At 31.2% G+C, this 16,836-nt stretch overlaps 4 protein-coding genes across 5 annotated transcripts; 2 read left to right on the forward strand and 2 right to left on the reverse strand.

The window, feature by feature from the left end:
• Window positions 1-1,093: 1,093 nt before the first annotated feature.
• Window positions 1,094-3,690, forward strand: Bm4702 (dolichyl-phosphate beta-glucosyltransferase, putative; the record flags this gene model as incomplete). Its single annotated transcript, XM_043081489.1, has 6 exons — window positions 1,094-1,366; window positions 1,629-1,709; window positions 1,975-2,089; window positions 2,144-2,339; window positions 2,849-3,002; window positions 3,472-3,690. 6 exons carry the CDS (start codon window positions 1,094-1,096, stop codon window positions 3,688-3,690), a joined length of 1,038 nt encoding a protein of 345 aa, XP_042937423.1.
• Window positions 3,691-4,526: 836 nt separating this feature from the next.
• Window positions 4,527-7,324, forward strand: Bma-rpac-40 (RNA polymerase Rpb3/Rpb11 dimerization domain containing protein; the record flags this gene model as incomplete). Its single annotated transcript, XM_043081490.1, has 8 exons — window positions 4,527-4,613; window positions 5,038-5,217; window positions 5,419-5,475; window positions 5,546-5,685; window positions 5,997-6,218; window positions 6,329-6,495; window positions 6,804-6,917; window positions 7,200-7,324. The coding sequence occupies 8 exons, from the start codon at window positions 4,527-4,529 to the stop codon at window positions 7,322-7,324; spliced, it is 1,092 nt and encodes a 363-aa protein (XP_042937424.1).
• Window positions 7,325-7,822: 498 nt separating this feature from the next.
• Bm4700 lies at window positions 7,823-9,072 on the reverse strand (the record flags this gene model as incomplete). Of its 2 annotated transcripts, XM_043081491.1 has the most annotated exons (6): window positions 7,823-7,930; window positions 8,125-8,220; window positions 8,296-8,412; window positions 8,492-8,589; window positions 8,791-8,902; window positions 9,052-9,072. In XM_043081491.1, 6 exons carry the CDS (start codon window positions 9,070-9,072, stop codon window positions 7,823-7,825), a joined length of 552 nt encoding a protein of 183 aa, XP_042937425.1. The 2 variants fall into 2 exon arrangements, with proteins under 2 accessions (XP_042937425.1, XP_042937426.1); XM_043081492.1 differs by lacking the exons at window positions 8,791-8,902; window positions 9,052-9,072 and adding an exon at window positions 8,944-8,959.
• Window positions 9,073-10,232: 1,160 nt separating this feature from the next.
• On the reverse strand, window positions 10,233-15,198 carry Bma-rnr-1 (ribonucleoside-diphosphate reductase large chain, putative; the record flags this gene model as incomplete). The annotated part of the gene is made up of 16 exons (XM_043081493.1): window positions 10,233-10,454; window positions 10,549-10,671; window positions 10,778-10,939; window positions 11,049-11,261; window positions 11,439-11,583; window positions 11,673-11,815; window positions 11,918-12,097; window positions 12,375-12,480; window positions 12,567-12,808; window positions 13,001-13,084; window positions 13,323-13,550; window positions 13,689-13,865; window positions 14,128-14,238; window positions 14,452-14,619; window positions 14,769-14,857; window positions 15,150-15,198. The coding sequence occupies 16 exons, from the start codon at window positions 15,196-15,198 to the stop codon at window positions 10,233-10,235; spliced, it is 2,442 nt and encodes an 813-aa protein (XP_042937427.1).
• Between the last annotated feature and the right edge of the window lie 1,638 nt (window positions 15,199-16,836).

The following is a 16,836-nucleotide window of genomic DNA, read 5'->3' on the forward strand; positions in this document are numbered from 1 at the left end:
AATGGTACGTGATAGGTGCGTATTGTCCGGCACGTAACGTAAATACCCTTTGGACAAGACCACATTATGTTCCACGTGATCAATGGCATTACAAAATTATTCGTGTCTATTCCGATTTCATTAAATCTTAACTGTCAAATGTAATTTAAAAATTTAAAAACTTCAATTAAAAACAACTAAAGACAATGCAAAGTGTTTAATTACAATAATAATAATCTTTCTACGTGAAATCTTTACTTATCCTATTGTTAACAAGAAAAGAAAAGAAAGCTCCATTTCAACTAATTTCATGAATTAATTTTCGTGACCTACGTAAGCCACGTGTAGTGATGATTTTAGGCTCGTACGTGTACCACCAAGACACACATGCATCTATAACTCTACTTTACCCCATAAATCTTAACGTCAGATGATATACTCTTCTATCTCACTAAACACAACGTTTCACACACGTTCTACGTGAAAAGGCTTGTATTCAAGTCGCAATGTAAGTTTAATGTTGGTGCACTTCTAATAACGTCACCTGCATTTCCTCGGATAAGGTTGGATACCAGTTTTTTCTTTTTTTTTTTCTCTCTCTCTCTCTCTCTCTGAGAGATTATCAAGACAGGTACGAATTATGAAATAATTTTTTTTCTCAGAGAGATGTGTCAAAATGTATTTTTAAGCAATCTTATTTTTTTGTAACAAAAATATGTATTTATTTTGCACAAAAAAAGAAATGTAACTGTTTCTGGTTACATTGTCAATATTAAATTTTCATAATTCGATGCTTACATCAGCTAACAATTTTAATTTACTGTAATTTATTTTTAAGTCATACTTAAATTTTAAGTACAATTTATTTTTGATGTTCTGTTATGTTACGAACATTGTAGTGTTTTTTTTTTTTTTTAATTTTATTTTTAATTCTTAAGAGAAAATAGCATTTGGAGAGAATATCTGTTATTTGTAATCAATACTGAAAGACTTACTTTTTTTGTAGTTTTGTTCGAGTTCTTTTGCTTGATTAATTTATTGATAGTAATAATTTTCGATTATAAATTTTGTTGAATAATAATTAATTGAAGATAAATTGATAATATTGCAGAGTATGTCTGTGGATTTAATAACGATACTACTGGGATTGTTGATGTCATGTATTCCTGTCGCTCTCACTTGCCTTTATCTTTTATCATGGATTACTCCTTGGCCTATTCGAACACGAAAAGATTTGTTACAACCAATGTTTGTTTATGCTCCCGTTAATCCTTGGAACGAAAAGTTCAGGTCATTGTTAAGTTATGATGATTCATCCGGAGAGGAACTCCATTGCACCACACCAGATTTATATCTTTCCGTTATTGTCCCTGCTATGAATGAACAGGTAATTTCTGTTATCAGGCTTGTTTTTTTATAATTAATGAATTCTTTAAGATTTCGTTTTATAACATTTATGATCAAGTTTTTTTTATTCTTTTAAGGAGTGATTATTATTTCCTCATGTGTTTTAAAGTTTATATTTGACTTTAAAATGATTATAGAACATTAACTAAGTTAGACTGTAATCAAGATATGCATGTATATGTAGATATGCATGTAGCTCGTTGGACTTAAAGTGTAACATAAATTAACTGAATTATTTCCAGGAAAGGCTTCCAATTATGCTGGATGAATGTCTACCATATCTAGAAGGTCGACAAACTAAAGATGATTTATTTACATACGAGGTAAATGATTTAAGAAACTAGTGGTTAAGAATAAATGTTACTGAACGAAAATTTCTTTTTTTTCCTGATTTCAATAATCTCACTATGAAAAGTATAACAATGCGACGGTTTCGTTCTTTCTTTTGCGACGTAAAAATCGTTTAAAAACTAAGAGATATTGATTAAACTTAGAATTTAATTAATTTTAGTTGGGAAAATGATTTCATCAAAAACAGCAATGACATTGATTTTTTATTTCGTTAGATGTTTGATGACACTGTTGCAGATTATTGTGGTAGACGATGGTAGTACAGATAGAACTGCTGATACGGCTTACAAATATACGGAGAAGTATGAGGGGAAAATCAGAGTTTTGAAGCTAGAAAAGAACTTGGGAAAAGGTATTTAATTCTCTTTGTTTTTTGGAAATTTTACTGTTAATAATAATGTTATAGGTGGAGCGGTACGTAGAGGTGTATTATGTGCACGTGGTTCGTTAATTTTATTTGCCGATGCAGATGGTGCTACAAAATTTGCTGATTTGCAACATTTAGAAGAAGAATTGCTTGGTTTAACAACTCTAGATGGTTGTGTACCGGAAATAAGAAGCGATGTTAATTGGATTACCCCTGCTATAGCTATTGGTTCAAGGCTCGTTTAATTTAGTTCGATAGGGAATTTGCTTCAATAAAGAATTATTGGATACAGAATGTTGTTTACTTTAAAAAAAAAAAAAAAAGACGAGGCTTTGTTTTATCATGTTAAACTTTTTTTTTAGTTCGTTAGATAATTACCTAAATATTTATCATCAGAATATTAATTCAAACTTTGCTAGATTCTAACATTTAAAAGGATGAATTTCTTTGCAGTAATTTTGCCCATTTGTCACTTCTCTTTTTAAAATTCCTTATGTGTTCATCCAGTTCATGTATATTGTACTTCTTTCCATATTTGAATATGGATGATAACAGTCTGATTATCATTTGAAGCATCAATTCCATCGCCAATCTCAGTACGAACATGCTATTGCATAGAATATTCTAAAGCATCAAACTATTTTTTGTTGACATTTGCAGAGAAAGATCAAACAGATAAATAGGCATGTTTACAATTTCATATAAAATAAAAGAAAACGAATGTATATTCTGTTTTTCTTCTAGATCACACATGGAGAAAAAAAGTATAGCAACACGTTCTCTAGCACGAACCTTTCTGATGATAGCTTTTCATTGGATTGTGTACATTTTCACGGTAAGAACAGTACGTGATACTCAGTGTGGATTCAAATTATTTACACGTGGAGCAGTTTCAAAGGTGAATTTACTGATGTCCTTAATTAGCGTACAAGAGTACATAGGCATTGACAACGGATTTATAAATAAATTAATCTATTTAAACCAATGAATTTATTGCATTTTTTATGTATACCAGATGTGTGATTTTCGATTTTCACCAGAAAGTATTCTACCAAAAAATTGCAAAAACTCGAATAGAATTGTAAAAAAAGAGGATATTTTCCAAACCACAATTTTTCTTTTAAAATATAGAATAGACGAAATGATAGAGTATGTTTCCGAAGGCAGTGAATAGAACTTATTATGACCACTTGATTACCTGTGCAACAGTACCCACTTAAACTGTTTTTGTTAGTTTATGATAGCAATAAGTGAATGAGAGAGAGAGAGTGAAAGAGATTATTGCATATTGAAAGATTATGTATATAGTAGTATAATTTCCAAAAGTTGGATTTAAATATTTCATTAAATATGTGCGTGTATTACAGTTATTCCCACTGCTGCATATCGAACGATGGGCGTTTGATGTTGAATTGTTATTTCTTGCCGAGCAATTTAGCATTCCAATTCGTGAAGTACCTGTAACGTGGCATGAAGTTGATGGCTCAAAAATAGTACCAATAATTTCATGGCTTCAAATGGGTCGTGATCTGATACTGATATGGTTTCGATATAAAACTGGCATTTGGAAGTGTAGTTTACATTAGAATTTATCACTTTAGGTCAGATTTAAATATATTCTTGTATTACAGCACATTATTTTAAGCACATGCTAGTTGCAATATGTATTTAATTATGTGATTATATTCAGTGGAGGATTCCTCATGTTATCGCACATTTTTTCTTCCGGTAGCCAACTGATATTTGATAACGTTTGCACTGGCTTTAATTTTCTGATAGTGTGTCATAACATATTGATGATTGAATAATACAAGTGATTAAATATATCAATTATCATTTTCATGTTTCGATATAATATATACTCAAGCTGTAATATATATTTGATCATTTATATTATTTAATCATTTTTAATGGTATTAGCTGGCAACTTTCATATGAATATGATACTTCGATCTGTATTGAGCATAACACATTCATTTTATGGGTGTTTTTTTATCTTATCTCTAATTTTTATTGACATTTGTTTATATCTTTATTGGGATATGGTATCAACAAATATGAAATAAGCTGTGATAATTTCAACTTTTTGGCCTTTTTCTTTTTACTGTTATTGTTTTCTTGTTATGTTATTTTCTGTTTTTGATTCTTTTGCTTGTTGTTTAAAGTATTTTTTTCAGAAGTATCATAAAATTTTCGGCACTACTTTTATAAATGATCGGTTCATGGACTGGTCTTCAGCCGTTTGTTCATTCGTTAATGAAGTATTGCTGGTTATTTGTTCATTCCTTAAACAGCTTACCAGTTTAACCACTGTTCAAAGGATATTAATTTTAAATTTGATTAAGTCAAACAAAGGCAGAGCTTTCAAAAAAGTTGATGGAATACTGCAAAATATATTGCAATTATTATCTTTTGCAGAACAATGTCTGGAAGTCCAAGGAGATCTCGTCGGAAAAGTGAACAAAATGCCGAGAACAAACTCGTTATGGATGCAGAGAGAGTGTTAAATGTAAGCTTGTAAAGTCCGTTCTAAGTTTTTTGTTTTTTTGTACAATTCTATTAGAGTTTGCAAGTAGTTATTCCTGGACATGTGAATTGCAATTTATGATATTAATCAAAGGAATTATATCATTTAACACATTTTTGACGAGAAGAAGAGACAAATTTTGAGCGTTCAGTATTTTTTGAGAAGCATTTTTTTTATTATTTAATCTTTTTCTTATAGAGAAATTGTAGAATTAGCTGAAGGAGCAATAGTTAATTGATGAAAAATCAAATTAATATGAGGAATAAGCAAACTTTATGGTTCAGTATGTTTGAACTTTATGGCTTTAAAAAATTGGTTTTTAAACAAGAATGTATACGATAGCTAACGTCTTGCTGTTTTAAATCTGGTTATGGTACGTTCGAAAAAAAAGAATGGTTGTTTACAGACGTACGATACTGATAGTGATTTTGGCAACAGTACGATTCAGTGGGATGTAACTGCGTATATATCAGAAATCAAAATATTCATAGTAAATGAAAGTAAAGATGGTATGACATTGGAATTTGATTTAGTTGGTGTTGAAGCTCCAATTGCTAATGCTATTAGAAGGATACTTATTGCTGAAGTAAGTTTCCTTACTTCATTTGCGATTAATTCATGCAGTTTGGATTTCATTTCAACTTTGAAAATTTTGACTTCATTTCATTTTCATACTAATTTTTTGATCCATATTTGTCTTTCATAACATATTACAATATCACCAGTATGTTTAATAGTTAATTAGAAATTTCGAGTGATCATTGCTATAATTTTTTGTTGTCTTTAGCTTCCTACCTTGGCAATCGAGAAGGTTTATCTGTACCAGAATACGTCAATTATACCGGTACGATCTTTTTTTTATACAAGTTATTTCTTGATTTTTTGAAAAGGAAAATATTTTCGGATAAATTTAGGATGAAGTATTGAGTCATCGTTTTGGTTTGCTTCCAATTAAAGCAGATCCACGATTATTCAAGATGCCTCTTACACGGGTTATTGGAATCGACGAATCCGGTGTTGACTGTAGTGAAGAACCGGCTGGTGATCCGACGAGGTTAATAAAAATAATTTTTGCAAGTTTTCAGTGTGAATTTTTGAACAATTTATAGTTCTAGGATTAGTAAGCGATGAATCGTTGCTTCGCACTTCATATCATTTAAATACAGTTATTACAAATATTATTAGCATTTAACGGAATTACACAATATCCTAATAGATTTCCTTTTGTATTAAAAAGTGAATTCCGTATAACAAAAGATAATGCGAAAGATATTATAGAAAATCGTGCATTACTTGGAAATTTCATGTTTGATTGCATAATGTATCGAAATTATTTTTGTTGTTGTTGGAAGTAAATCATTTCAGAAATCTCATTTTTGAGATTAAAGTCAACTGCAGTCGAAATCCAAACGCTTTGAAAACAGCTACAAATCCTAAGGAAATTTATGAGAATGCTTTTGTTTATTCAAATTCATTCAAGTGGATACCAATCGGTGATCAGTCTACCTCACTTCCGTATCCACCATCAATGGTGCATGATGATATTTTGGTTGCGCAATTACGACCTGGACAAGAGATTGAAGCTAGGCGAGTTAAATTCACTTAAATTGTTTGTTTACTCAAATTTGGCCATTTGATAAGAGATGGCTTTTTGGCAACCTTGTTCACTTCAGATTCAAATTTCATTCTAATTCTAGATGTCACTGCTTAAAAGGATTAGGGCGTGATCATGCAAAATTCTCACCGGTTGCTACTGCATCCTATCGTTTGCTGCCGCAGATAGTACTGAAAAAAAAATTCAGCGGTGCAGATGCCCGAAGAGTTAAGAGCTCTTTTTCGGAAGGTGTTATTGAAATTGATGCAGGTTAGCTCATCTTTCTTTCGAAACTCTGAATCTTTTTTGCTTACTTTAGTAACCTTCCTATTTTATGCTTAAAAAAAAGCGCCCTAGCTTATCATTTATTTAAATATAATTTATAATCTGTAACGCTGGTGGCTTCAATTAAATTGTTTGACTTTTGTACTGTGCAACTGTTGTACCAGTGTAATTATGTCTTTTTTAAAGTAGCTTATTTCCCTCTAAACCAGTAAATTAGCTTAAAGATATACTGAATTCAATAAAAACATACATAAAACTTCGAGGTTTTACTAGTCCTAATTTTTTATTTTTAGATGGAGTAGCTTTTGTGAAAGATGCACGATCTGACACCTGCAGTCGCAATATTTTACGATATGAGGATTTGGCAGAATACATTGAATTGTCAAGGATAAAAGATCATTTCATCTGTATGTTTCAGTTGCTTTCGGCACATTATGTGCTTTTCTCATGTAACATTCATACTTATTATGACAGATCCCTAATAGTTCAGTCTGTAGAATTCAATATTTTTAATGTGTCCATTTATTTTATGTTCTGGAGTTCCCCTGATAACTTCTTTCTGTAATGTCTCTTTACATTTCATTGTCTTCGAGCCAGTACTCGTAACAGATGAATACAATAACAATATTCAACATAGCGTAAGTTCTAAACTTTCGTGGTAAACGCAAGTGAGTGAATTATTTCTTCAGTTAGTGTAGAAAGCACTGGTGCACTAAGAAGTGCAGAACTGGTAGTGGAAGCCTGCAAAGTAATGGAGGAAAAGTGTCGAACATTGCAATCTCTATTCCAGAAACGATTGAAAGAATTACAGTGATTCACTAGTGCTTTAACCGTTTTCTGTTATAACTATTGTTACCACTTTTCATGTCGTAAAATGAAAATTTCTAAACATCTGGAACTTCTCTCCATCGTTAAGTTTTATTTTTAATGTCTTTTTTTTTTTTTTGTCAACTACTCACTATTGATTCAAACGCAAATTCTTTCAAAATTGTAGGAAGCCAAATACAGCATAATTATTAGAAGCGCTTAAATCCATGTTATTTTGCATCAAATATTAGCTGACATCATTGGGATGAGATACACAAGTTTGTCTTCCTTTTTTAAAAAATTTTTATCAGTACTTCAAATCAAATTTACATATAGGTAGAACCTAGGAAATAAAGTGCGAAAGAAGAAGGTATCAATGTTTGCCTTGAACTAAATATGGCGAATTCAAAAAAACTTCAGGAGAATTGAGCTTTCAGAAAAACAATTGAAAGCATTCGACCTCCAACACCTAAACATATCAATTGTGATACTAGTTTAACCAATGCTAACGAGATGTTTTGTCTTGTCCAGGTATCAGTGTCTTCATTTTGTCACCAATGAAAGACAGGAGTTGACCCTTCTGACCTTTTTCTGCCAAAATGTTCTTATCATCCTGCAAAATGGTTGAAGAAAATTTACGTTGTTTTTCATAACGAAACAGAATTTTATTAAAAATTTAGGCTGTAGATTATCTAATAAAATAAAGATAATTCCTGACTTCCCTAGCAATTCTGTTCATCGGAAACTACCGTACGGAAAAATTGTACCCTTATGGAACACAATCTAATTTTAGAAAAAAGTACTAACCAGTTTCTTCTCGCGGATGATCTTCACAATTTTTAGCGCTAATTCATCTTGTTCTTTGAGCTTTTCTTCAAACTTCGCTATCCTATCTTCATTTTCCTGCAAAAGCGGCAACCCTGTATTAACCAGCCAATTTCAACAAGTTTAACTATTAATGATATACTAAGGACATACTTTAACATATTTTTCTACATCGCTAGCTTTAGCTTTTTCTGGATTCGACCGGTAAATTGCATATATCAATACAACAGTCAACAGATAAATGAGTGCTTCTACAAGCGTTTCACTAGCCTGAAAATGAAACGTAAAGTGCGAATTACATATAACTATAATTACAGATGGATGAGATTACAGTTCACTAAAACAGAACCATTTCGATTGCTTGTTGTTCGGTCACAGTAGGTGTCTTAGATGGAACAGCAAGGCCTATACTTTTGATTCGCAAACGAAATGAAATAGCATGTAGACCTGCAAGTGCAAAACTCCATTTGCTATTTAAAATTTAATATTTTGAATCAACAGCTTTACAAAAGGGGTCTTAAAAGTAGGGAATGAAGGACAACAGGTTGGACAGAATCTCTAAAATCGGGCAAGTCAAAACACATTCCAGTTTACCAACTTAAGTTTGAACTCCTTATTTGTTACATATCAAAACCTCCGAGAACTTACTTCTGCCCACCGGAACAAGAATTCTGTTTCTAAGATATGGATGCTTTATAGCATAAGCTATTATTTTGCGCGCTATTGGGCGTGACATTTGCCGCCCAAATGCGACCACAAGCTGAAAAACATATTACTTGGTATTAAAAATATCAAACTTACTAGAAACAGTCCTCATCGTATCAGCTTTTCAACTCCAATAAAAAATTATTCTTAGCAGAAATTCCGGTTCATCCTTTGCTATTCACATGCAATAACAAACATAAAAACCTGAATAACTGGAATACCCATAGTTCACATTAATCTTCTTCTGCTGAATCTTCTTCTTGCCAGCAGTGATCGCTCCATCATCTGCATACCATTCCGCCCATGAATTTCTTCTTATTAAATACCGCCGAATTCCGAACTTGCAAAATTCACAACAAATATACCAACCGTAAATCACCGCATATTTTGGCCGAATCACTGTGTACAATTCACCTTCAAACTTACAACAGAATCCTAGGAACTAAACTACAATTCACCTTCAAACTTACAACAGAATCCTAGGAACTAAACTACAATTCACCTTCGAACTTTCAACAGAATCCTAGGAACTAAACTTTCTAAGTTCATCACTTTCCTGAATTAATACAGAAATTTTCTAGGAGATATTGTCAACAACCAGAAAACACCATGAGTTACACTCTACTTCTACACAGCGATGAATGTGCACCATAATGACCTATTATACGTTCTATTTAGGAAATACGATTTTTTCTTTGGCCCGCTATAAAACAAGTTCAAACCACCAATAAGTTTTGTACTTGTATACTTTTTCGAAGGAATTTGACAGAAAATATATGTACCAGCATCTTTATGAAAATATGCCAACACTTTAAAGTGATAAAAATAAGATTCAAGTGTGAAGTCATTTTATGTTCAGATTAAAAATTAGTATATTTTTTTAAATATTTTTTCGTTTTAAATATAATTCGGCATCCAAAATATTAAAAAAGTATATAAAGACGAACTGTTATATTCATAAAATAGAAAATCTCAAGTATAAAATATAAAAACAGTTGTAAAGGAAATCTCAAGCATAAAATATAAAAACAGTATTAAAAGAAGAAAAATTCCAATTTACAATAACTTAAAACATAGAGAAATATAATGTGCAAATAATGAATCCGTACATTTCATAAAAACTTTTTTTTTTAGCGCAATTTTCCGTTGCATATTTTTTTTGAATCACTTTCTATAAAGATTAAAGATATTGCATAAAATTTTCTGCTACTTTTCTATTTTCTTATTACATCATGAAAATTCGGAAATTTTCAAAAATATTTACAATCACTTAGTAGCATACTTTTTACTTGCATTAAATAAATATGAGGAAATTTCTTCTTTTTTTCTGCAAAAGAATGACATATTCAGGGTAAATGCCCGACACAATTCAAAGTAATCATAGATTAGCTACTGCACATTAAACATTCATCTCCATTGCTCACCGTACACTCCATAACTTTTGTTGCCAATTCACTGGTAGTAGCAGGAATAGAACTGGATGATGATTTAGAATTCTTATCTCCATTAACGCTATCATATTCTTTCAAACGAGTTTTGTCAACAGTGAACTGTACTGCATCAACTGCTGGTCTCGTGCGCAAGTAATACATTCCAGTTTTCAAGCCCTAAAAGTTTTGAAGAAATAAAAATAATGATAAAAAACAATTCTAAATTCTACCAAAATACAAAAACCTTATACATCAAAAATGCAGTGCATACTTTTTGCCATCCGTAGAAGTGCATGCTGGTAATATTGCCATAATTGGGGCGTGCAATGAATATATTTAACGACTGCGATTGGTCGATAAACGCACCACGGTCAGCAGCCATATCAATAATGTCCTTCAATGTAAATCCTTTTTTATTTGTATATAAGATAACTGCATCCTATACTTCTAAAGGTTTAAGAATCCATTAAACCTCATAACTTTTGATTATCAATACTTACTCGTTGCGACATTTCCCAAACTGTCCTGTAAAGATCTCGGATTTCTTGCGGAATGCGTTCAATATTTTGAATCGACCCCTTGTTTTTAATTATTTCTAATTTCATATCATCATCCCATAAGTCAAGATGCATGAGATCATTCATAAGGTGCATATTGAATATCTTTAAAACAAATTCATAAGTATTTAGGTAACGAAATATTGTCAAAATTAATGATAAAACATTTCTAAAATGTATAAAAACACATGAACAATACATCTTGAAAATTTACCTGAAAACTTCCAGATAAGACATTACGGGTGTATACATTGCTCGTATAAGGCTCAATGCTTTCATTATTGCCAAGTATCTGCGCGGTTGAAGCAGTAGGCATTGGTGACAATAACACACTATTTCTGATGCCGAACTTTGCAATCTTCTCACGTAAAGTCCCCCAATCACACTGATCTGTTGGCGTTACACCCCACATATCAAATTGCAAAATCTGAAGCATAAAGAAGAAAAATGGTACTAAATTTTATGGTAGATCATATATTATAAAATTTGATGACTAGCGCTAATGAAAATGGAAAAAAATTGAAAATTTTCTGGGATCAAATATTGAATACTACTGAAAGATACTTTGAAACAATGGAAAACATGAAGATCAACAAGTGCTAACTCCTTTACTGATAGGTGAACCTTCATAGCTTTCATATGGACCTTGTTCCTTCGCAAGATCACAAGAGGCTTCAAGTGCTGCATAATATATCGTTTCAAAAATTCGCTTATTAAGATCGCGAGCTTTCTCACTAGTAAATGGATATCTGAAAAAGCCACAATTTCAACATATATATCGTTTCAAAAAATTGCCGTGCACTTTTAGAACCTGTAAAAGCTAAAAATGAAAGCAAACCGCATAAGGATGAAAGCATCAGCTAAGCCTTGAACACCAATGCCAATCGGACGATGTCTCTTATTAGATCGTTCTGCTTCTGGTATTGGATAATAATTGCGATCAATGACCTTATTCAAATTCTTAACTACCACTTTTGTAACCTGAAATACAATTATATTTTCGATGTTACAACAAATTCAGAATTCAAGCAAAACTGATCCTGTTCCATGTATTCTCTCTTCGTTTTCTATATATATATATACCTCATGCAACATTTTGAAGTCATATTTCATCTCTGATGTAACAAAACGCCCAAGAGCAATAGATGCCAAATTACACACAGCAATCTCTTCACGAGACGAATATAGAACTACTTCCGTACACAAATTAGAGCATTTGATGGTACCCAAGTTTTGTTGGTTAGTTTTTCGATTGCACGTATCCTGTAATTTCAAACTTCATTCAAAAAGAAACTTTATGATCCCTTACTACGGTGATGTTTCAAAAAGGTTCTTATTCATGGAAATGTTTAATTATAATTGAAGCACATTTTTTTTTTTTTGAATAATTTGAATTGCTCAAACGAAAAATAGCTAAAAATTGAATCAGCAGATTATAAAAACAATTAGAGGTCTTATTAACAGAATAATAGCATGTAATGAATATCTCATACAACTTCAAGGACCACCTACGTAGTCCTTTAGACTGACATAGCATTACCTTATAAACCATATATGGCATGCCAGTTTCTATTTGCGTAAAAACGATTGTTTCCCATAGTTTTCTGGCAGGAACTTGCTTTCTGTACCGACCTTCTTCTTCATACCTACAATCTTTCTTTTTTTAAATCCAGGATCTAAAATGATTTTCTATTTACAAAATGTAGAAGTAAACAGATAAAATTCTTCTTACTGTGTGTACAGTTTCTCGAATGCCTCGCCCCACGAATCTTCCAAGCCAGGACATTCAGCAGGACACATTAGTGACCATATTTTGTCGTCACGTACACGCTCCATGAAAAGATCCGGCACCCATAAACCGAAGAACAAATCACGACAACGTTCAAGTTCATCACCTACATTCTTTCTGAGTTCTAGAAAGTCGAAAATATCTGCATGCCACGGTTCCAAATAGACAGCAAATGCACCTGGTCTCTGCAACAAACATTTGTTTCAAGAAAAAAAAAAAAACAGTTCAAAAAACATCAAATCAACAAACAGTTGCACAAGTGGTATCCACTTAAACCACTTAAAAAAGTAGTTAAAAAAAGCACTAACTCAGGATGAGATTGAAAAAAGATAAAAATTCTAAACCTTCGAAAAAAAAAAAGAAAAAAATGCAACAACCTTATTTCCACCCTGATCGACGTACCGTGCTGCATTATTGAAGACACGAAGCATAGGTACCAGACCATTTGAAACACCATTTGTCTAAATAAAGAGAAATTTTTTCAATTCAACTTTCTTAAAGTTTTAAATCCTGCTAAATATGCTGCTACCAAATTGGTAGTAAAACAACAGAAGAAATGTTTTTTACTTTTTTTCTCTTAACATTTTTTTTTCGCTCGTTTTGATACTTTTGGTGTACTAAATTAATAAATCTCTAAAATCTATACGATTTAACAGCCATTTACGTAAATTTGATATATTTTGATAACTAAAGACATACTCCAGCAATTGCCGAGCCAGAGGCACGTATGCAGTGTACATTTAAACCGATACCACCTGCACTTTTTGAAATCAATGCACACTTCTTTAACGTTTCGAATATACCTTCAATACTATCCTCAAACATCGTCAACAGGAAGCATGAACTCATTTGTGGTGTACAGGTACCGCTGTTAAAAAGTGTTGGTGTTGCATGTGTAAACCATCTTTCGGACATCAAATTGTAAGTCTGAAACAAAACTTCGGTATTGCTAGTAATAATTTATAAAAAACTACAGCTGAACATCAACATTTAGCTCAAATTTCTGAAAATTTCGGTATTTGACATGCTTAAAAATCTGCTAAGATTAAACATAAACAGCCATACCTCAAGAGCAGCTTCAATGTCTTCACCATGAATTCCAAGCGCAACCCTCATTAACATATGCTGTGGACGTTCAGCTAATTCTCCGTTGATTTGAAGAAGGTAAGAACGTTCTAACGTCTTTAATCCAAAGTAGGTGTATAAATAGTCACGTTCATGAACTATTGCTGAATCAAGAAGCTAAAAAACAGTGTTCTGACGAATAGAGGTTAGCAAAAATTTGAATGATTGAAGATTTATTGAAAAAAATAGATTACCATTTAGAAATAATTCATAAGATAAAAACTGCTTACTTATAACAGCATCTTTCTTTATCTTTATTTAGTTTCGAAACTATAAAATTTCTAAGATTTCTACATTTTTGTTTATCAAGTAGCAAAATTATATCACTCCAACACCTTCCTTAATTTACATTTCTGGAACTATTAAATAGCCAACTCACATTTGCATTATTTTGGATAATATCGAATAATTCTTTGCTAATCAATGGCATATGTCGACCAGATTTTGGATGTGTAGCATTGTACAATCTTCTGGAGAGTTTTGAAAATGACTGAAATGAGAAACTTACCTAATTGCACAAAAGATCTTGAGCCTTTAATTGGATCAGATTTTTAAACAGAAGATCTTTGTTGGATGAATTATTTGAAACAATTATTATTAACCGAAGAATCAAAAGAAATCCAATATATTAAGATGAATGTTTGTGCCGCAATCAAATATCTACACAATACACGTCGGCACTCATTGCTTCATTCAAAATAACCTTTTCAGTTTTCTTATGCAAATTAGAGACAGTAATTCTAGACGCCAAAGTTGCATAGTCTGGATGTTTAGTTATCATGTCAGCTGCAATTTCCGCAGCCAAATTATCCAATTCAACAGTTGTTACACCTTTGTAAAGACCAGCAATGACTTTTTGCGATATTTCAATCTAAAAAGTCATAAGTGAGAGATAAAACTATTTAAATTAAAAAAGCTCTGACTTAAAAAGAATATTTCTCGATTAAAAAATTACATTAATTAACTTGAAAGTTACTGAAAATTTCGACAAATAATAAGATGCAACAAATTATGTTTTACATGATCCACTCGATCTTGGCTTAAGCCATAACACAATTTCATAATACGGCGAGCAATTTTATCAAAAGAGACAGCCTCATGTCGTCCATCTGAAACACATATGATATAACTGCTTTATTTAGTTGTTACATACAGTTTTTTGAATTCAAACAGAGATATTTTGAAATATCAATAGTAAACTTAAGTAGCATATATTTTGGCATACAAAGTACTGCAATTCGACAATTAAACGTTCAAACAGTTTCTTTTCATTTATCGCACTTCGCTTAACATGATGTACAAGTCTTTCCACAGCACTTCATATTTGCCAAAAGTTAACAATTCTTTATTAATATTTAATTTACCAAATAAGTTAAAAAATAAAGATTTAGCATGACATACCTCGTTTAACTACGTAAGAATTAGAAGTTCGTTGATCAGGTTGCACCATTGTCGTTAAAGATTATTCTTCACTGATTAACTGAAATATTTTACATTCAAATAAAAAGAGTTGTCAATACTTCTTCCTGATACAATAAATATTCAGAAATTAATCCCCAAAACAAAAAAAAAAGGAAAACACTCAAACAATTCATGTTTCTCAAAATACAATAATACTTATCACTATTAATGAAATGTGATCTAACTGGTGTGTTGGAAAATTTTTAATTTTTTCCAATAAACTAATTTTTTTTTAAGATTAATAAATATACATTAATAAGATATGAACATTAGCAACACAGTATATGAAGAAAGCAGTAAAATAAAACATAATTGTATAAAGTTTTTCAGATCGTTTCATCTTTCAAATTGAATGTACCCGCCAAAACCACTTCACTAAATATTCGGTCTGCTACTACTTTTCATTCAAAAAAGGGACACTTTGCTGCAGAAATTAGACGACACTGTGACACTGTCAAAAATCAATTTGGAAAGTTTTTGTCATAAAAATTACAATTTTCTTTTATGATTAAATCAAAAAAATTCAAAAGAAAAGATTAGTCATTTCTCAAACAGTACTGCAAAAATTAATTCATTGTACATTATTGTCAACTTTTTGCAACATCTCTTATCATTTGCCTTTTTCATCCTCTAAACTTCACATACTATGCATACTATTCCATCGAAAAAAAAAAAAATTATTGATTTAGCTATAATTTAAAAAAGGAAGTACCTAAATTTGAACTTTATTATTATTTATTATGCTATTACAAATATCGTTATCCTTACTAAATCTCATTCAGTACAACTCTAGATGGCAAAATGTTATCATTAAATGTACCAGTCATCAAATCTATCTCTATTTATTTATCCATAAAAAATATTAAGATTTTAGACCTTGTTGGAAAGAAAATTCCTAACAAAATTTCTTTACATTAATGTAATTTTGATAAGATAGAAAATTGATATATCATATCATATAGAGCAGTAGTGCATACATGTAATGCAGCGAAGTTTCTATGGAATAAAACCTCGAAGAATTTTGCGATCTTTGTTGATTTACGATGTTTCTCATCGTAATATTCCAAAATGATTCTATCAAAATGAATGAATAATGTTAACAAATTATAGAAGTATATTTATAGGAATGCATTTAGATTTCAGAAATATCAATCAATATTTTAACTTTGCAATTTCAGATTAACAAATTTCCATATATTATAATACAAACATATATTATAATAGTATATCCATTAATTGGCAAATGACTAGTTTTTAAGAATTTAACAAATGTTCAATGCTTATTCCCATGATCTCGATAACGAAATGATCAGAGCCCAGAAATTTTTTAAAATTTAAATCTATAATTCCCATAATTTACCAAAATAACAGTAATTGGAACTTTCTGAGAATTTATTGTACGAGAAAAATAAAACACATGAATGCAAGCTCAAATAATCTTCATAATTGCAATCATCAAAAATTGGAAACAGTGGACCAATAGACTATGCATTCACATTCGCTTATCAACAACGACCTGTAAGAACTATTTTCCCCATATCTTTTCCCTTCATTTGCTTATCTACTTTCTCTTCGTTTCTCTCTCTCTCTCTCTTTTTATAGCACATATCAGTTTCTTCCTAATTTA

The sequence above is a fragment of the Brugia malayi genome (genome assembly GCF_000002995.4).
Source record: "Brugia malayi strain FR3 genome assembly, contig: Bm_v4_Chr4_scaffold_001, whole genome shotgun sequence".
Classification (NCBI taxonomy): domain Eukaryota; kingdom Metazoa; phylum Nematoda; class Chromadorea; order Rhabditida; family Onchocercidae; genus Brugia; species Brugia malayi.